The 21,416-nt window shown below is 43.5% G+C and overlaps 1 protein-coding gene across 1 annotated transcript in view; it reads right to left on the bottom strand.

The window, feature by feature from the left end:
* Positions 1-21,416, bottom strand: part of Optn (optineurin) — a 37,765-nt gene that overhangs the window by 3,570 nt on the left and 12,779 nt on the right. Inside the window, exons 4-12 of the mRNA XM_036188558.1 lie at positions 19,366-19,548; positions 15,825-15,901; positions 13,698-13,832; positions 9,105-9,207; positions 7,349-7,464; positions 5,951-6,100; positions 5,076-5,169; positions 3,456-3,614; positions 1,198-1,328 (exon numbers count right to left, since the gene is read on the bottom strand). Coding sequence (XP_036044451.1) covers positions 1,198-1,328; positions 3,456-3,614; positions 5,076-5,169; positions 5,951-6,100; positions 7,349-7,464; positions 9,105-9,207; positions 13,698-13,832; positions 15,825-15,901; positions 19,366-19,548 — 1,148 coding nt within the window. The remainder of the gene's footprint in view (positions 1-1,197; positions 1,329-3,455; positions 3,615-5,075; positions 5,170-5,950; positions 6,101-7,348; positions 7,465-9,104; positions 9,208-13,697; positions 13,833-15,824; positions 15,902-19,365; positions 19,549-21,416) is intronic.

Here is a 21,416-nt window from a genome sequence, read left to right as displayed (position 1 = left end):
GGGTTCACCCACCAGTGCTGTGGAACAAAGTGACACCACCCAAAACTCAGGACTAACTTGATTCTTGTTTTCTTTTTCTTTTCTCTTCTTTCTATCTTTCTTTCTATTATTCATTCATCCATTCATCCATTCATCCATCTATCTATTCATTCATTCATTCATTTATTTAATTTATTTATTTATTTATAGGTGGGCTTTATCTGTATAGTCCTGGATGTCCTGGAACTCAGAGATCTGTCTGCCTCTGCCTCCCAAGTGCTGGGATTAAAGGTGTGTGCCATCACCACCTGGCTCTGACTTGATTTTTTTTTTTTTTTTAATTTTATTTTATGAGAATTGGTGTTTTGTCTGCATGTATGTCCTTGTGAGGGTGTTGGGTCCCCTGAAACTGAGGCTACAGACAGCTGTGAGGTGCCATATGGGTGCTGGGATTTGAACCTGGGTCCTCTGGAAGAACAGACAGTACTCTTAACCACTGAGTTTCTCTCCAGCCCCTCTAACCTGATTCTTAACTACTACCAGGACAGAATGTGACAAAGACACTAATCAGGCCTTTCTAAAATCAGGAAATAACCAAACTCTCTATTGATAGCAAAGTGGATCAGAGAAAAGTGACATATTTCTGGATCAAGACACTACATGGCAATTCAGTAGAGCAAATTATTTCATTTGCTAAGAGAAAAAAAAATTAAAACCCATAAAACCTCACAGGGTAGGGGTGGCGCACACCTTTAATCCCAGCATTTGGGGGGCAGAGGCAGGCAGAGCTCTGTGAGTTTGAGGCCAGCTTGGTCTAAAGAGCAAGTTCCAGGACAGCATATAGCAAATTCTAGACCAATTTGAGTTACAGGATATGACCTGCCTCAAAACAAACAAACAAACAAAGTAAAAAAATAAGTTTTTAAAGTCAGAATTTAGTATTTTCTTTTAAAACAGACAATTTAAGGCCAGGTAAGATACTGGGACGCATAATGTTATCTTCATTATTTTATTTTATTTTATTTTGAAGCAAGGAAGTTGGCCAGGTTCCTGCAGGCTCCTGTCAAGCTTTGCTCTCAGGTGAACTAAGTGTGACCCATGAGCAGATGAGGTGGAGCAAGCAGATCTCAGAGGTGGGTAAGGACCGGCTTCTATGGCGTGCCCATGAGTGCTGACCTGCTTGCTTTACCCAGCACACTTCATCTTGCTCTGTCTTACCTGCCCCCATCCTCAAAGTCATTGCTCTCCTTCAGCAAAATTGCCAGCTGCAAGGCCAGCTGCTCCTTTTCTTCATGAATCTTCTCTCTTGCTGCTCTTTCAGCATGAAAATCGGAACAGTACACCTCCATCTGTTAGAGGAAAAGGTAAGTAAGTTACCATGGAGATGAGCACGGATTCAGGGATGTTCTGACCCTGACCTATCTGAGGTTGGGGTTAGTGCTGCACCTGTGGATAGGATTTGGGTATGACACAGACTTCTGCCATTAACTGCTGTACTAAAACATGGCTTTCCGATGCTGTTAAACAGTAGATGCAAGCAAGTTGTGTGTATGTGGGTGCTTTAAGCAATTGGAACTACCAAACTGAACTGATACAAATGGCTTAAGGAATGCATGCATCATTAATTCAGTAAAATATTCTTTAAAAACAGTATTCAGAAATAACAGATAGCAAATGGTTTACCAGAATGTTAGTCTTAAGCTACATTTAAAGTAATTAAACAAATAAACAAACAAACAAACAAACAAATAAATAAATACACAACTCCAGAACTGTGCTAAGTCTTATGTTGGCTGCTCATTTAACCTTATTAAAGGTCCTCAGGATAGCACCTGGGAGATGGAGGCAGGAGAATCCTACGTCTGTTCAGGTCTGTGTTGCCAATCCTGGGTTACACAGCAAGACCCCGTCTTTAAAAAGTCCTGGAAATATGGACTCGTCATCATTTTTCAAATGAGCTCAATAGTCCTCAGTCTTTGAAAAACCTGGCTAAGCACAGCAGCACACGCCTGTAATCTTAGTGCTCCAGAGGCTGAGGCAAGAGGACGTGAAGTTCTCGCCTAGCCTGGGCTACATGGCAAGACTGTCTCAAAAAAGAAATTGGTTTAGTTCCCTGTAGTGATATTTTATTTGTGCTGAAATGTGGTGATCATTTATTTGTATGTTAATAAATAAAGTTTGCTTGGAGATCAGAGGAAATAGCAAGCCATTTTAAATAAACACCAAAGTCAGGCAGTGGTAGCACAAGCCCTTAATCCTATCACTTAGCAGGCAGGGTCTCTGTGTGTTAAAGGACACACTAGGAAACAGAGCCAAGCGTGGTGACACACGCCTTTCATCCCAGTACCAACCATAGAGACCTGGAGGTTTGTACAGATAGGCAGTGAGTGACAAGGAAGTGAGGTAGCTAGGCTGAGATAGCCAATGAGAGGGCAGAACAGCAAAGCAATAAAGGTGTGGGAAAGACAGGAAGTAGCTCACATTTGAAAGCTACAGAGCTGGTGAGGTAAGGCTGGTTGGTGGCTATTCCTATTTCCCTGATCTCTAAGGCTTTCACCCCTATATTTGGCTCCGTGCTTTTTATTTAATAAGACCATTTAGAAATTCGTCTACAGTTCCCTGAGTGTTTGGACCTAGATAAAAGTCTTACTTTCCCTGAACTCTCCCATGCATTAAGCCACTTCCTCTGCCTGTGTGGTTACCAGCCTCCACTTGGCTCCAATGATCTTTATGTCCTGGTATTGAAATTCTTCTGTGGTCTATTCCCACCACAGGGCAGGCCTTGGTAACTCAGATGTTACAGGAGGATGGTTGGTGGATCCTGAAACTAGGTCATAAAAGATACTGTGGCTCATGCCTTGCTCTCTTCTGGGTCATTTGCTTTGGGGGAGGCCAGCTGCCATGCAGTGAGCAGGCCTCCGGGGAGGCCTACACATGGAGGCCTCCTAACAGCCATGTGTCTGAGTCATCTTGGAAATGGCCTGCCAAGCCCATTTTAAGTGCAGTCTCATGAGAAACTGAGCCAGACCCCTTCCTCCCTAGCTTGGCTGCTCCTGGACTTCCCCTATAGAGTCTGTACACGAGACAACAAATGTTGGTTTCTCTCTTTAGCTGCTATACTTCGGGATAATTTGCCACATAGGAAAGTAGATAACTAATACATTATGGCAGTGATTTCATTGTTCTCAAATTATAACATGAAACAATCCATTTCATAGTGAATGGAGGTGATCTGAACATTGTTTTAATAGCAGTTTTTAATCATCTTTTGCATTCTTTTGCCACCCTGGTCTACAGAGCGAGTTCCAAGTCAGTCAGAGCTATACAATGAGACTGTGTATCAACAAAACAAAACAGAACAAAAAAGCACTGGCAGAAAGAACATAAAGGCACTGTGTATGTTAAACAGCACTGTAGTCACACTGGAAATCTGATCAGGGCTGACCTCACTCAGCTCCTGTCCCAGACCCTCTCACCTGAGCCCTGAGGACAGCCATGGTCTCTAGGTCCTCCTCCTGCTTAGCGATGGTCTGCTTCATCTCGTCCATCTGAAGCTGCTTGGATGCCAGGGCCCGCTCTGCCAGCTCCAGCTTTTCATGGAGCTCTTGCAGCATCAGCTTGTCTACCTTTTCTGCCTGAAAAAATACAACTTCATTCTAGAAGTGGCTTTGAAATGATGCAGCCTACTTTAGGAAAACAGAAAAGTTTACACTTAAAAACCTTCAGCTCTAGTCTGTTACTTAGCGGTGACAACTCATTCAGGAAGTTGTAGTCACTTGTGACTTGCAAATAATCACTTCCTTGTTTCAAACAATTTCTTTAAAGGTAACCCGGAGTGTAGCATTGTTCACAGTATATGAGTTCAGATCTTTAGCACACATCAAACACCAGATAACTGTCAAATACACAATAATAACAAGCCCTACTCTGATGAGCTTGCCAGGCATGGATACTGTTATTTATCTTGTTATATGCTATAAAAAGGGCTGGGAGACACTGAAGTGCCTGCTGTGTATATGAGGACTTGAGTCCAAATCCTTAGCACCCATGTAAAAAAGCCAGATGTGATGGTGACTCTCATCTGCAACCCTAGTGCTGGGGATCCAGAGACAGGAGGATGCCTGGCTTGCTGGCCAACCCACCTAGCCAACTGGTGAGCTTCTGGTTCAATAAGAGAGACACTGAACAACTAAGGTGGACTGTCTCAAAAAACAGCAAACATTGACCTCTTGCTTCCACATGGATATACCAGTATGCATGTGGATACACATGGATACACACACACACACACACACACACACACACACACACACACACACACGCACAGAGAGAGAGAGAGAGAGAGAGAGAGAGAGAGAGAGAGAGAGAGAGGAGAGAGAAGGGGGGGGGGGGGGGGGGGGGGGGGGGAGAAGGGAGGAGAAAGGAGAAGAGAAGAGAAGAGAAGAGAAGAGAAGAGAAGAGAAGAGAAGAAGAAAAGCCTGGGCCTGTAATCTTAGCTATCCAGGAGACTGACTGAGGCAGTAGGGTTGCAGTTCAGGGTCTGCTTAATCCCCACTATAGGAACAAAGGAGGGAAGGAGGGAGAAAAGGAGGGAAGAGAGAAGAGGCAAAGAGCATATTTATAAGGATATAAATTGAAAGACTTAATTCAAAGACACCATGGTCTGTAAATTTTATATCATGCTTGGGTATTGTTACTAATTTAAATTAAATGCTGTAAATCCAGAGTTCCAAGTTCACTGCCAGCAGGCAAGATGCCCTTGCATAATTTCATTCAGCAGATGGCCATAGCCAGCTGTCTTCCTGTACACTGTTCATATAGGAGCCCAGGCTCTCAGCTCTCCTCCAAACAAACCTTGAGAAATAGGAAAAGCCCATGCCTTGCCTGGTAGACATCAGCATTATCTCCATATGCGCGGCATGTTCTATCTAGGAATAGTGTGAAAAGCTACAACAATTTTGACACAACTGATTATACTGCAAATTGATTTCTGAAACCAGACTTAGTTGAGGGGCCATGTTTTTTTTTTTGTAGATATAATATTCAATGGTTTCCATTGACCAGGCTACAGAAGTACATTTTCCCTCTATAAATACCTGTTTTTTGGTTAGTTCCTCAATTGTTTTCAGTGCATTATTATGTTCTTGAAGAAGCTTGTTGTGTGTTGACTGCAGAGTGGCTAACCTGGATCTATTAAAATATGATATTAAAAATGGAATCATGAGGGAAATATCACAGAAACTCATCCTCTTGTTTCCCTAACAGCCTTTGAAAACTCAAGTAGAAAAATCTCTGCCTTTATCATCCCACCAACTTTTATCAGCTTGACACGACCTAGAGTCACCTGAGGAAAAAGTCTCAGGGAGAGATCGTGTTGATCAGCCTGGCTCGCGGACATGTCTGTGGGGATTGTCTTGATTGCCTTACGCCATGTGGGACAACCCGACTGGAAAGCAGGTGGTGCCTGCCATCCCCTAGTTTAGGGCTCTGGATTACATAAAAGTAGAAAAAGCAAGCTGAGAACTAAGCATTCATTTCTCTGCTCTTGACTGTGGATGTGACTAGCTGCTACCAGCCCGGACCTCGGTGACTTCTTCCCAGTAAGGGCGGGAATGTGGAACTGGCAACCAAGATAAACTCTTCGTCCACGAAGTTGCTTTTATTCAGGATAGTCTACCACAGCAACAGAAAGGGAACTAGAGCCACCACAGATCAGCATTTTTCTTACCCTCAAAGAAAATGGTAACTTTCAAAAGACTGTCTGTCCCCCAAATGATAGAATAAAAATAATTCCATGTTTTTGTTACAATACAACTCAAAAATGTAATCTTCCCAGAGTCTCCTAGAACTCTTCCAAATGACAAATCAGACTTTATGACATGATTCTCAAGTCCTACTTCCGATCTGCGTCTGGACAGCTGTCCTTCCCCTTCCTGGGCAAGCGCCACCCCGCGCCGCGGCACACACTCACTTTTCATCCTCCGTCTTGGCTTGCTCCATCTTGATTTCAGAGCGCATGCTCTCCACCTGCAGCTCTAACTTCTTGTTGCTGTAAACAAGTTCTTGCTTCTCATTCAGCTCTGATGGGGTTGCAGAGTGTTTCCTTTCCAGAGCCTGACACCTGAAAAAGATGAATATTTCATGAGGAGAAACAATGCTTTGTCACTCCCGTGGCTTCTGTGCAAATCCTCGAAGGACTTAAAATACAGAGCATGTTAGGTCTACAGGATTTATGAAGGCAAAATAAAATACTTTGTTCTTTTTGCCTCCTATTTGCTTTTTTGTTTCGTTTCCTTCTTCCTTGCTTCTTAATGAGACATGATGATATTTTAACCCCCAATCAAGTGGTAGCTGGCTGAGCAGCATCTCATAGCAAAATCCCTGGGTACCTTTCAGCGTTTAGCAAGTCTGTCTGTCACAAAGACTTGTATTTCTGACAAGGATTCAGTAAGAGGAAAGGAATGCCCCTGAGCTTCTCTTAGAGATCAGAAGAAGCAGCTAGGCTCGGGGAGGTGAAACTGCCTGACCAGTGTGCCATCAAGTTAGTCTAATTTGGTTTGCTAGCTTTGGTTAGCTCTTAAACATGTTTATTTCCTTGTTTGTTTTGTGGGTATGTGTAGGGGTGTGCACGTGGAAATCAAAGGACAGTTTGGAGGAATCAGTTCTGTCCTTCCATCATGTGGGTCCTGGGGATGGAACTAAGGAACTCAGGTTGTCAGGTTTGGTGGCAAGTGTCTGTCCACCAAGCCATCTCACTAGCCCCCTGCACCTCCTTTTACCCTATTTAGTTCAGGCTGGCCTCAAACTGCCAACTTTCCTCCTCAGCCTCTCAAGTGCTGAGATTAATGTAATGTGCCACTGGCATGGTGACTTCACACTCCTAGCCCTATCTCAGAGTTGGGTGTTGAACAGGGCCTTGAACATGCTAGGCCAGCACTACGACCCATCGGCTAAATTCTTAGCCATCAGAAGGTTCCTAAAATCAAGAAAAACAGGCAGGGGCCAAATTATCGACATCTATGTCAGTTTTGATGACTGGAAGGATTGACTGGGATGGGCCTTTTCTAAATAAATCCCCACTCGATTCTTATGCTCATTCCAGACATCTTTTCCTTGCTTATCAGCCTCACAGCTCTGTACAAGGGTCACATAGGCTGGTGCTCTTCACAGTACAGTCGAGTCCTCCTGTGTCCTCATGACCAAGTAACAAGGATGGCTTCCTGCTTCTACACCAACATCGAAACTCTATTTTCTGAACCATATTTCAGTTAGGTCCCTGCCTTTCTTTTAGTCAGGAATACGGTAACAAAACCATTTTGATACAGTAACATACTTTGTAAAACATGCAATAAAATTAATGAGTTATTACTTTTCTTGAAGTCTCTTCTTCATTAGCTCAGCCTCACTGAGTTTCGTGTGTGCCTCTTGAAGCTCCTTAAACAGAGAGGTCACTTGAACGTTCAGCGTTTCCACTTCGCTTCCAACCTATCACACAGACAATGCCAGACATTCACATGAGGAAACCATCAGAGAGGAAATGAACCTTGAGTGAGAAAACAGTCCGCACCACTTGTATCCAGCTAACACTGATACCCCAAGTAGATTTAATTGGGGCAAGACTTCCCCAAGTGCCCTGTATAAAAGCAATCTTCTGGGTATGCTCTATTTCCTTGTAGAGCATCAACTATCAGTCTGAGCATGTGTGATAATGGATTTGCTATTAAACCCCACCCCACTCATGCTTCAGGGATCATAGCCACAGAGTTGTCAAAGTGCAGTCTTGTTCATGGGGGAAGACTCGGCCCCTACTGCCTTGCCAGCCTCTGCTTCTAGTTCACGTGCTTATCTCTGTCAGACAGCTCTTTCCACTTGTCAATTGGTACACGAGTTTTCAGACAGCCTCGAAACGTCAGTACTTTCCTATAACTTGGTTCACTTCAGTTAGTGGTGTGCTGTTCCCCAGCAGTCCTCTCTTCCTCTAAGTTCACTGTGTTCTCTCTCCACATGCCCCATTGCCCTCCTCCTGTTTTCCTTCTGTAGCCACACTGGTCTGGAACTTGCTATGTAGCATACGCTGTCTTCAAACTCAAAATCCTCCTGCCTCAGCCTACCAGGCACTGGAATTATGGGGTGTGCACCAACAGGCCAGTCTTGGAAATCTTCTCCATGTCTTAGAGTAGGGACTGAGAACCAGACAGGGTGGTACACGTCTGTAATCCTAGCACACCCGCGGCAGGAACATCAAGAGTTCTCCTGGGCTACACAGTATGTCAGAGCTTAGCCTATAGTTGTATAAGATGCTATTGTCCTTCCCACCCCTTGGAAAAAAAGAAAGAAGTGGCAAATAGCGGTGTGTGTGTGTGTGTGTGTGTGTGTGTGTGTGTGTGTGTGTGTGTGTACACTGATGAATACACTGAACAAAAGGATCATTTTATAAGTCTCTTCCATGGACTACTGTGAGTACCATAACTTCCTAGCTTTGGGAATGTTTCCTAAACTTAAGACTCTTCAGGTGGGTGGTGATGGCACACGCCTTTAGTCCCAACACTGGGGAGGCAGAGCCAGGTGGATCTCTGTGAGTTCGAGGCCAGTCTGGTCTACAGAGCATCAAGATACAGGACAGGCACCAAAACTACAGGGAGAAACCCTGTCTCAAAAAAAAAAAAAAAAAAAGACTCTTCAGGCTCCAAGGCATATCTCTAAATTACTACATAACACTGAATATATATTCAGGAACATTTTTTTCCCATGACAAGGTCCTGTCTCTACGAGTCCTGAGTCAGAATCAAGATCTTCCAATTCTAAAAGTTTCAGAGTCATGTCCACAAGGATCTCAGCATAACATAGTCAAAATATCTTTTTCATGTGGTGGGCTTGTTGGCTTAGGGATTTAGGGGATGATATCAGTCAAGAGGAGACATGAATGTTTTATGTAGTACAGACTGGAATACATCTTATTGTGATTGACAGGGAGTTCAAACCCAGGGTTAGGAAACAAAAGAGAAATAGGAAATACCCAGTAACAAAAATCTCCATCTCTAAAGTACATAGAGCAATGTAAGACTTGAACCCACAGCTACACCTTCAATGGGGGTGTGACAGTCTCTTGGGAGTGTTGTACCCACACTTTCCGGGTCTTTGTCCTCTTCATTCTCCTCTTCTATGCGCCCCTCTGTCTGGGTCTCAATGTCAGAATGGTCATTTGCTTTCTTTTCAAAGTCGGAAATTCTGAAAAACAACAACAGCGAAGGCACGTAGGAAGGTTTCCATCCTACAAGAGGATGAGCAGCGGAGGAAGCACTCCACGGGTGCTATCACAGCCTGGGTAAGAAGAGATGTTTTCAAAGTCTCTTTATCTTTGCCTCATTAGCAGTGGCCTTGTTCTTTATCTTAACGCTGGCTAGAACCGCTGTGACTTAAGATCAATACACACGGAACATGGAACATAACTGTCTCAAAACAGATGAAGCAGAGAGAGGCTGGGGTTGAAGGTGGAAGACTGGCTGGCAAGGGGGGGCCAGGACTGCAATCTCAGCTACTGGGGAATCTGAGGTGAGAAAGTCACCAGTTCAGAGGCTGCCTGGGTGACCGACCTCACAATTGCTGATCGAGGCCAGCCTTGGCAACTTCAGAGGACCCTGTATCAAAATACAAAGTAAAAATAGAGCTGAGGCTGTGGATCCATGGTAGAGTCCTTGCCTAGCATGCCTATGTCCCTGGCTTCAATCTCCAGTACTTAAGTCTATATACATAGTAGGTTTTGTATATGCATGTAATTTTCCTCCCACTACAAATCCTACAAATGAGACTTTCAAACAGCCACGTGCCTGCAGGAACAAAGAGATAGCAGCAGCAGCAGCAGCAGCAATAAACAGAAAGGACAGAATGAGTAGGGCAGGGCTAATGTTCTAAACCAAGAACAGGGAGAGCCAAGAAGTTACCCGTGCCATACTGTTGAAACTCTTTATGGCTAGGGGATTAGGGATACCATGTGTATCCATAGGATGGGGGCTAAATAAAGGCAACTGAAAAATGGCAAAATAAGGGGGCTCAGGATGCAGAGATGTCAGCACAGTGGAGGGATTGGGTTTGCTACCTGAAGGGAGGGAATTTACATTAGACAACCACGGTCCTTGCCCTGTCCTTTTCATCCTAAGAACCCTGCTGTGTAGAAAGACATCATCTAAGCAGGAGACAGGAGGCATCCTCTCTGGAGAACTGCTCTAGGAACAGGCAAAACATTTAAGGTTTTAGACACAGCCTCACCAAGGAAATGCCCAAGCTGAGTCTTCCCAAAGCTTTGAGTGGCTTCCTCCCTGCTAAAGCTGACCAGCCAAGATCACTAGACATTTGAGGAAAACCTTGAAATAAAACACATTCTGTACTGAAAATCGAACAGATGAGTGTAAAGGAGATATTATCATTAATATCCCCAGAGACCCAAGGCATTATTTGCACCCATTAAAAATTAAAAAAAACACCCGGGCTGGAGAGATGGCTCAGAGGTTAAGAGCACTGACTGTTCTTCCAAAGGTCCTGAGTTCAATTCCTAGCAACCACATGATGGTTCACAACCATCTGTAATGAGATCTGGTGCCCTCTTCTGGCCTGCAGGCATACATGCAGGCAGAACACTGTATACATAATAAATAAATAAACCTTTAAAAAAAATTTAAAAAACACCCTAAAAAGATAAACATTGCTCAGATCTGAGAGTGAGCAAGAGAACACAGATGTCATAGAGGAACACAGATGAAGAAAACCACATGACCAGTTCTATCTAAAAGTAATAAGATGATAGCAGGTTCTAGAAAAGAGAAAGAGGACCAAGTCTGGACATAATCCCTACATTAATGGAGACTGCTGTGTAAGGAGCTCAGAGAATGAAAGGTTCAACGGAAGTCAGAACAAATGAATGAAAAACAGCCTCAAAATGAAACCTGTGTCGTCACATTTCAGACTACTCGGGACAAACTGAAGAAACTGCAGGAGTGAGGAATAAAGTTCCATCCCAAAAGAACACAATCAGAAAGGCAATGGGTCTCTCAATAGTAACCAGAAGCTAGAGCACGCCAAGCAATGCTTTAAACGTCACATGGAAAACAAGCCTAGAGGTCCCTGGTTAGCCAAACTGTTCATCAAGAATAAAGATGAAGACTTTTGGATAGGCAGATCTCAGAAAATATTCTCCTCTCCTATTCTTTCTCACTACATCAATAGAGATGTAATTAAGAGACTGGGAAAACTTGGAGCTACCGTTTGAACATCTCATCCAAAACTCATGGGGAGATTTTAGGGAGCAGGGGATTTTTATTTTTATTTTGTGTGTGTGCATATGAATGCAGAGGTCAGGAGAGGGCATCAGATCCTCTGGAGTCACTCAGTGTGGGTGCTGGAGACCAAATTTAGGTCCTCTGTAAGAGTACTATATGCTCTGAACTGCTGGCCATGTCTCCAGCCCTTCATGTTGCCACCTAATTACCATGGCACCATAGCAGCCCTGCCCTCAGGAAAGCTATCATTTCAGGAGTGGGTTCCTAATAAAAGGCTTGATCGTTTTCTGTTGAAAGCCTCCAGAACTGTAGGCTGAATCCACTTCCACAGTTTAGAACCCATTATGTTAAAGGAACAGGAAATAGACCAAGACATTAAGCAAATGTTTAAGTGGCTAATTTTGCACTGAGATATAAAAAGTCCAAGGGGGCTGGAGAGATGGCTCAGAGGTTAAGAGCACTGGCTGTTCTTCCAAAGGTCCCAAGTTCAATTCCCAGCAACTACATGGTGGCTCACGACCATCTATAATGAGATCTGGTGCCCTCTTCTGTATACATAATAAGTAAATAAACCTTAAAAAAATCTAAGAAGGAAAAGTGATCATTGCACAGTGCATGGTCCAACTGTGAGCACACATATCCATTGTGTGCATGTGTCTCAATGCTCAGTAACATGAACATTGAGTAGGCATTTGACTAAAGCTCAAAGTTATTGATCTCAGCTGGGAACAGGAGGTAGAGCAAGTTCCAGAAATGCATGTACTATGTTGATGACGGTTGTACAAGACAGGTAAGTCTTCCTCAGCCATACTTAGAGGTCAATATGTCACCATTAAAAATCTTCAAAGAAAATAACAGTTCAAACCTTATCCATGAAGGCAGCTACCAAAGGAACCAAGCAGATGGGTTGAAAGTGACTGAGAAGCAGAAGTGTGGGTGGGAAGGAGCTGGTCAAAGCACTGCTTCTCCACAGGTTCCTGTCAAAGGCCCACTTCTCCACGGGCAGTCTGCAGAGAAGTCTTTGCTTATTAGTTTTGTGTTGCAAACTGTCAGCCCTAATTGGTATGCAGTACCGTCTCTCTGGCTAGGCTGAATACACGGATAAGACACCAGATGGTACAGGCAGGAGGTGGCTTATTAACACTGTAGTACCGTTCACATTGACACAGGTTTTAACCTACATTTGAATTATAAGTTATCTTAATTTTCTAGGGCAAATATTCACTTTGAGTCATCTTCCCCTTGCTATTTAAACTGGGGCTACGGTCCCTAAGAACTTCTTTCACCTTACTGGCATATTTAGAAAATACAGATTAAGTCAGTTGTGGCAGTGCATACTTTTAATCTCAGCACTCAGGAGTTGAGCAGGTGGGTCTCTGTGAGATCAGCATGGTCTACCACAGCATGTTTCAGGCCAGCCAGGGCTACATAGTGAGATCCTATCTCAAAAAACCTGAAACAACAAAAACCTAAAGTAACAAACAAAAACAAAAACTCAAAATGACAGACAAAAACCAAAAAAAAAAAAAAAAAAAAAAAAAAGGCCTAAAACAGCATGAAACATGAAAGCTGCACATACCCCAAAGAAAGGCAAACCTACTATTGTCCTTTCCCCCATATATTTCCTAAAATTTTATTTTCATTAAAATTAAATGTAGAACACCGGTATCTGTTTCCAGTGATTGGGGAGAAAGGCGGAAAGCTGGCCCACTTATTTCAGAAAAACCCAGGGTTGGTCTTGCAATGCATTTGTGCCATAGCCGATTTCAGTGTGTGCAAATCAGGCTGGGTGACCATGTGTCCATGACATGTCTTGGCTTCAGTCCTGCCGTGTCTGGGAAGCACCCGGTACCCTGGTACCATGCAGAGAATATGAATCTCTGCAACGATTGATTGGCCTGCCCTGTTAAATACTGAGAAGTTCAATGTCATTGAAAAAGGGACCTTTCCAGGGTACTCAGGGTTGGGCGTGCACCTCTAAAGAGCTCTACACCTTCCGGTATCCAGGGAGAAAGCTGTGTTTTGTTTGTTTTATTTGAAAGCAGGAAGAAAGAGTAGGAATATATGATTAGCAAGCTGCCAGGCTTATACATCTTCTATTTTATTATTCACCAGCATTAAGGAACAGAGTACTGGCACACACAACATTATAGATGAAGCTCAAAAACACTCTGGTGAGTGGAAGAAATCAGTCACAGAGGACCAATGCTGTATTAATGTCCAGTATTCAGAGATCTCCAAAGACAGGGAGTCAGCTACTGGGAGAAGTGGGTAGTGAACGCTGAGGGGTACTGATTCTTTCTATGGAGGAAATGTTCTAAGACCGGATTGTGGCAATGGGCATACAGTCATGTGACTAAAAGCCTTGGAATGTACACTTAAAGGGAGACCTTCATGGTATCTTATTTGTGCAACCCATTCATCTTTCACATTGATAGTTCCTACCTTTCTTTGGCTTCTCTGAGTGCCATTTCAAGTCTCTCCACCTTTTGGTTTCCTTCCCTCAGGCAAAGCAGGAGTTGGCTCACAGTCAATTCCTCAAACTCCACATAGGTCCTGGCATCTTCTATAGATTTGGTCCTAATAAGACATCACCAGCACATTCAGTATGGAAGTTAAAAGGGTTTTAATCTCAACACAAATGTCAAGAGTAAGAACAGAGAAACCCAATACAACTGAAACCAACGTCCTCCAGTTAATTCTCAACCTTCCCAAGCATAGCTGATCCTGCGGACATGGTTTAACTCTTCTATGCATGCTGGGAAGGCTGTGGGGGCTAACATAATGCTTCAAGGAAGCTAACCTCATAATGTGAGCACTCACTGCAAAGAGTTACTGCGATCTGTAGAGATCCGGTTTCAGAGAGGGCTGCGGACAACTATTCAGGTACATTCAGGCCATTGCCCACTCCAACTTGTTAAAGACTTATCACCTTTGTGAGTCAGGCAAGAAAAACTTCTCTGGTTTTGGTTTCACACAAAGCAGAGACATGTAAACACTACTGACAAATGTTTTTCTAAGTTTCAGAATCTGGTCAAGAGACACAAACAACTATGACCATCAGCCAGTAATGGAATGTTCAGAGTGACAAGGACGGCAGGGACGGCAGCTAGTCTTTCAGTCATCTGCTAGGCTCACATAGCTACCAGCCAGGATTACAGACTCCAAAGCTGGAGCTCCAAGCCTACAAACCAATATCAGATCCCTTACCAGGATCATAAAAGGTAAAAGCTACTGGCCTTAAAGAGGAAATAGCTTTTACATATGAAAATAAAGGAAGAGGAAGTGGCTTAAAAATTACAAATAGTTTGCTTTCTTCCCTCTATTTCCAGGAAAGTCTTGATATTAAAAGCAGCAACTTAGGGAAAGTTGAATTTTAAATTAACCCTCTCCACCCCCAAAAAATAGGAATAACACTCATGTATACCAATTATGTGGGTGAAAAACTGTTGTTATTTGCATTCTCCATGACGTGAGAACATAGGGGCAGACATAAAAAAAGTTTTGCTACTTTTTCTGTGCCATTCTCTATGCATATTTATCAAGTAATAGAAAACAAGTTTTTAAAAGTCTGTGAGGTAAGAGCTGCAGAGAAATTCTAAGCAAACTGACAGGCAAATGGACTAATGTTGCATGTTCACACACAGAAAATAAGCAAATCACCAGCTTTGGGTAATATTGCCTTCAATATTAGAACCAAGAAGTTCAGTGCCTTGATCTTCTACCACCTCTGCTCAAAGGCCCTTCCATGACTTGTGTGTTCCCTAGAACCTGCTTGGGAAAGGCAGATTTGAGATTCCATAGGTAAGTTCCCTGACATTTTTGAGGTTGATGAGATGGCCCAGTGGGTCAAGATGTTGCCATCAAGTCTGATGGCCCGAGTTTGATCCTCAGAACCCACATAGTGGAGAGAACAGGTGTTCGTAAACTGTCCTGTGGCCTCCACATGTGTGCCGTGGCATGTTCCTTCCCTAGCATATACATACACACTAATAATAAACTAAGGAAAAAGATCTGGGGCACTTTCAAGAGAAATGTCCCAGTGACTGACAGCTATCATGGCCATTGTCTTGGTAACCAGTATTGGCTACTGTGGCTTATTATAATCAGGAAAGAACGGGGAAGAGAAAAAGGATACATCCCATTTAAGGAAGCTGGGCAGCCTGTTTACTTCGAGCGGCTCTGACAAACAAATGAGCAAACACAGGACTGCTGACTAGGAATGAGTCCCTTTTTGGTTGAGGATGAATTTGCTTACACTTCTAATAGAAAGGAAACGCCTCTTAACAGAGGCTCAGCACTCGGTTAGAAAGGCACCAGACATTGTTTGCATTTCCCGCCTGTTTGGGCTGCAACATTAAACACTATTGAAAATGAATGTTAGCTGGTGGGAAGCTAAGGCAGGATGGTTGCAGATTCAAATCGAACCTGGATTACAGAGGGAGACCCTGCCTCCGAAAACAAAGTAAGTTACTTTTCTCCAGTCCATCATGCCTAACCTCCAACGATAGGCTCAAAGTGACAAGATCGCCCCTTCTGGGCGCCTGACAACTCTGGAGTTCCACCACCTACATGTTGATGGCGTCTGTTCTTGTAGGTCTAAGACTGTTGCTCTTCATTTCCTTCACTGCCCCTTCAGCTTCTCCTTCCTGTCAATGCAGAGACAAAAGGGACTGAATACAGTAAATTTGCAAGACAGATCCCTTTCCCAAGGCAAAAGACCAAAGATTCCACCCAAGGAAAATACTCAGCTTTTGTATGAGATATGATCTAAACGGGGTCACTCAAATGAAATAGAAAACACTCTCCTCTGGGCCTGCACACCTTGTCAGGATTATAAAAATCTAGGCATGAAGGTCACTCTCCTACCACAGAACACACTCAACCCAACTCCATAAACGTGTGGATGAGGCTTACAAAGCAATGTTTTTGCCAAGGCAGCTGCCATTATAAATTTGCCTGCACCACTGCCTGTTAGGAAACCGAAGCCTAAAGACTCAGAACGACAGGATTTGTGAGCTGGTTATATTTCAATAAGCTAATGGAGTAAATCATCACAAATCCTCAAAGATGGTTCGGGATGCTTGGGCTACACTCTTCCCAAGCCATGGACAGAGTTTTCCAGCTCACAGGAGGAAAGTGAAGCACATTTACACTCACAATAACTGCCAACCATCTGGGAGGCAGCAGATGATGCTGACCCTGGGAGAGGCCTCTTGGGAAGCTTGAGATAAAATGTCTGCGTTTCCTGGCTTTTATCAGCCCTTTACAGGGCTGGAGCTCTAGCTGTGTTTCAGTCATCTTCAGCCACTTGCAGAAGTATGCTTTTCAAATCCTCACACTGGGCACCTTGACGAATTCCTTAGAGGGCCATTTTCCAACTGTACTAATCTGTAGGGCAGTTGGTGAGTAAGGAGTCCCACACTAACTACTCCAGATCTATCTAGTAACTTAGGTGTCTTGCATGCTGCTCTCCACTCTCCAAGCTTGTCTACAAAGTCCACTTCTCTCCTTAATCTCTTTTCCCACATCAGCTATGAACTCTGACAAAGTGGAATGGCACTTCCATTACAAAGGATTTTGTCCTGGTGTGGTTTTTACCCTCAATTCAGGCATCTCTTAGCCTCACTGAAGGAGAGAGCCCTCTAATGCTTAGCCACCTGCTTTTTTTCTCTTATGAGACTCAGTATACCTAGATATCATCAAAAGAGACATCCCACAAGAGCTCAGGGATTAAAACACACTGCCTGAGTTTGCCAATTCACTTGGGTTGCACAGAATTGAAGTTTGATAGCTCTGACTTCAAACTCTGTTCTCAGAAGCCAATTCACGGCTTCTAGCAAGGAGGTAAAGAAGAGCTCCTCCTCAATCTATACCCACTTTAACTCTGTTCTTCCTGCCCCACCCCAATTATTTATTTTATTATTGATTATATACATGTATCTATTGGTGTGTAATAAGTGTAGGTGAGCACAGGTACCATCTGAGGCCAGAAGAGGGTGTCAGTGCTCTGGAGCTGGAGTTAAAGGCAGTTGTGAGCTGTGGATACTCGGAATGGAACTCGGGTCCTCTGGAAGGGCAGTATTATTTTAACTGCTGAGTCATATCTCCAGCCACCCTAACCTCCTCTGTTTGATACAAGGCTTCATGTATCACAGGCTGCCCTTGAACTGGCCATATAGGTTAGAATAACCTTGAACTTCTGATCCTCCTGCCTCCACCTCCACCTACTGAGTCCCAGGATTATAGGTTTATGCTACTACACTCAGTTTTGTTTTTGTTTTGTCTTTTTTTTTGGTTTATCGAGACAGGGTTTCCCTGTGAAGTAGTCCTGGCTGTAGACCAGGCTGGCCTCAAACTCACAGAGATCTACCTGCCTCTGCCTCTTGAGTACTGGGATTAAAGGCATGCGTCAACACCACCCAGCTATACTCAGTTTTATGTGGCACTGGAGATGGAACCCAGGGCTTCACACATGAAGCATACATTGCCAGGCTTATATGGCCAGTGTCAGGTCCAAAGGCAACTCCAATTCCCTAAACTACAAAGGCAGTGCCTATGTCAAGAAATGACAGTCTTGGCCATGTCCAGTTTGCTTCTTTTCTCTTCTAGATGCCTCTGAATATTTTTTCTCTCTTATTCACAATCAAAATCTCCCTCCTAATAGTGGAGGGGCCAATTCAATGGCTTCTTTACGCACCCCTCATATGCATACGGGACAACCCTTGTCCGGTGCTAAACACTTAAAAATAAACAAGCTTCCAAAGAGGGTTCTCCCAGGGTCAGCATCATCTGCTGCCTCCCAGATGGTTGGCAGTTATTGTGAGTGTAAATGTGCTTCACTTTCCTCCTGTGAGCTGGAAAACTCTGTCCATGGCTTGGGAAGAGTGTAGCCCAAGCATCCCGAACCATCTTTGAGGATTTGTGATGATTTACTCCATTAGCTTATTGAAATATAACCAGCTCACAAATCCTGTCGTTCTGAGTCTTTAGGCTTCGGTTTCCTAACAGGCAGTGGTGCAGGCAAATTTATAATGGCAGCTGCCTTGGCAAAATTTAATAGCCAATTTATCTCTGTTACACGCTTACTCCTCATTTGGTTTAGCTGTGTTGACAGCAAATTGTGGGCAATTGTTTCATGAGTCCCCAGGAGGCTGGCTTGCTTGCTTCACATGTCCATTTTCAAGCAAGCACTCTTACCAATTAAGCTACACAATCATTACATTTTATCATTAAAATGCATTGGTTGTTATTATTATATTATATTATTTGTGTGTGGGGGCTATGTGTGGATGATTGCACTGTGGAGCAGGTACAAGGTCAGGTGACAACTCTGTGAAGTCACCATTCTCCTTTTGCCTTACTGTGGGTTCCAGAGACCAAACTCAGGTTGTCGGGCTTATGTGGCAAGCACCTTTTCCGGCTGAACCATCTTTTCAGTCCCTCTTATTTTTAATTATCATGGTCCTTCACTAGACTTTGCAAAGAGCGTATCAAAACACTGTTAAAAGGAGTTTAGGGGTTGGTAAGATGGTTCAGCTGATAAAAACACTTGCCACCAAGGCTGATGACCTGAGTTCAATTCCTTGGATCCACGTGGTAGGAGAGAACCAATTCCTCAAAGTTGTCCTCTGACCACCACACAGTGTTATGGCACTTATATAAAAACTAATTTGAGCTGTTTAAAAATCACCCAAACATTTGACCACAATTTTGCTCTTCTAAGTGAACTATTCAACACAATTCTGAGATTTGGCTTGGGGGAAAAAAAAGACAAAATTCATGCTTCTGGTTTTCATTTGGGATATTTGTTTTTCAGATCAGTTATAAAAATGTCCAACTTGGGAGGAACAGATTTGGGGTGAGGAATCTATCTTTTGTCCAAATAGCTGAGTAATTTTTTTTATTTTAGCTAGTATTGGATTCCAATATAAACAGACCCTTGTTAAGCATCATCTTACACTTAACAAATGGGAGCAGATTTATCTCTTTTATACTGGAATTTCTCATTATTTGAATAGGCTGTGTTGACAGCACATTGAGGTACTATTTTTCACATGTCTAGAAGGGAGGTTGGAAGTTTGCTTCGTATCAAAACGACCACAGTTCTTACAGCCATCCTGATCTCGACAAAGGAATCTTCTGAGGAGCCGCTGGAGTTGAGCTTGAGCTGAAGTTCTGAGACGATGCCCAGCAGGTCTGCCTTTTCAGCCTGAAGGCGCCTCACCTGGGTCTTCAGCTGCTCTACCTCCTGCTCCAAGTCTGTGCTGGGGAGCCTGGAGCCACTTACGGAGCCCTGGGAAGACCAAAAATGAGTAAATAACACAAAAATAACCAAGGGTCTGGCCAGCAAACTTGATGGCCAAGTCTTTGGAGCCTCCTACCTCTACCTTTCAAGTGCTGGTATTATAGATATGTACCACGATGTCTCATTTTATATTTATGTGTTGGGGGTGCACATGTGGGTGGGTATGCTTATGGCGTGTGTGTGTGTGTGTGTGTGTGTGTGTGTGTGTGTGTGTGTGTAGGAAAACAATTGGTGTCACTCCTCAGGTGCCAACCATCTTGTCCACCTTTTCTGTTTTTGTTTTATTTTGGAGACAGGTTCTCTTATTGGTCTAGGACTGACAAGTAGGCTAGGCTGGCTAGCAGTGAGCCCCAGGAATCCACCTGTCTTTGCATCCCCAGCACTGGGATTATATACACACATCACCATGCCTGGCCTTTTCATGTGTGTTCTGGAGATTAAACTCGGGTTCTTAGCACTTCCTTAACTGAGCTCCATCTCCAGCACCATGCCTGTTTTTAGCAAAGGCACTTTTCTAACATCTTTGTCTGCTATGCTTTCAGAAGATTCTCCCTCTTAGTTAACAACTTATTTTGACACACCATATAAAATGGGAATTTGGGGGCTAGGGATAAAGCTGAATGGTAGCTTGCCTCAAATGTGTCAGAACCTAGGTTCAATCCACAGAGCCACACACGAAAAAGAAAAAAGAAATTTGAGCCGGGTGGCGGTGGCGAAAGCCTTTAATCCCAGCACTCGGGAGGCAGAGCCAGGCAGATCTCTGTGAGTTCGAGGCCAGCCTGGTCTACAAAGCGAGTTCCAGGACAGGAACCAAAACTACACAGAGAAACCCTGTCTCGAAAAAAAACAAAAACAAAACAAACAAACAAACAAAAAATAAATTTAAAATAACTTAATGACAAGAAAGCAAGCTTCCATAGCATGCTAGAAGCATGGTTTAAAATCCTGAAAATAACCAACCAGACTCTGACAATGATGTACTCGGACACTGTAGTTCAAAATCTCAGAAAACAAGGACCAAGAGTTGTTAAAACGCAACCTTCTACCTTTTCCCCTCCCCACAAACACCTACTTATGTCCACCTCCAACCCCCAACCACAAGTACATCAGAAGCCAGAGCACCAAGAATGTGACCTGGCTCAGAGATGGCTCTCTAGTTCCCCCAGTATGCTAGCTGCCAGGTATATTATTACTCTATGCTGGTGTTGTAAGATTGAAAAAAGTAAATCTGAGAGAAAGAAGACAAAACCTCAAAGATTAAGAAAAAGTTAGATTTCAGCCTATATAGAATCAATAATACACATTAATTGGTATTGCACACATGACCACATATGACAGCAATGGGGAATGGGCCTGTTGAGATGGGGGGCTTTGTTTCACAGAGAGGACAGACTCATCTGCATTCACTGATCACTAGGGGTGTGGTCCTCACATTCTCTGAAGTCCTGGCCTCAGTCTTCTTGGGTAGGAAGGAAAATGTGACACCACATAGTTCATAGTCTCTTCTATGACCTTCCAGGCCTCCCTCGTTCCTCCTCAGAAAACCCCTATAGCTTGATGTACAAGACGCCATGCTTCACGCCCCCTCCCTAACTTTAGTACCTTTCTAATTATAGTTTATAGAATTCTTAAAACCCTCTTTGTTGTCTTTTGTTCATTACTGGGGATTGGACCCAGGATCTTGTGCATGCTAGGCAAGTGTTCTACCACTGAGCTGCACCCCAGCCCTAGCATGAATTTATTGTTTTTGAACTTGTGTATAGTGTATGCATGTGTACAAGTGCACTTGCTCATGCATGTGGGTGTGGAGGCCAGAGGCTGTGTCAGGATATCTTCCTCAATGACTTCCCCACCTT

The sequence above is a fragment of the Onychomys torridus genome, chromosome 5, assembly GCF_903995425.1.
Source record: "Onychomys torridus chromosome 5, mOncTor1.1, whole genome shotgun sequence".
Lineage (NCBI taxonomy): Eukaryota > Metazoa > Chordata > Mammalia > Rodentia > Cricetidae > Onychomys > Onychomys torridus.
The sequence above is the reverse complement of the archived record's forward strand: the minus strand, read 5'-3'. Positions and strand labels throughout refer to the sequence as shown.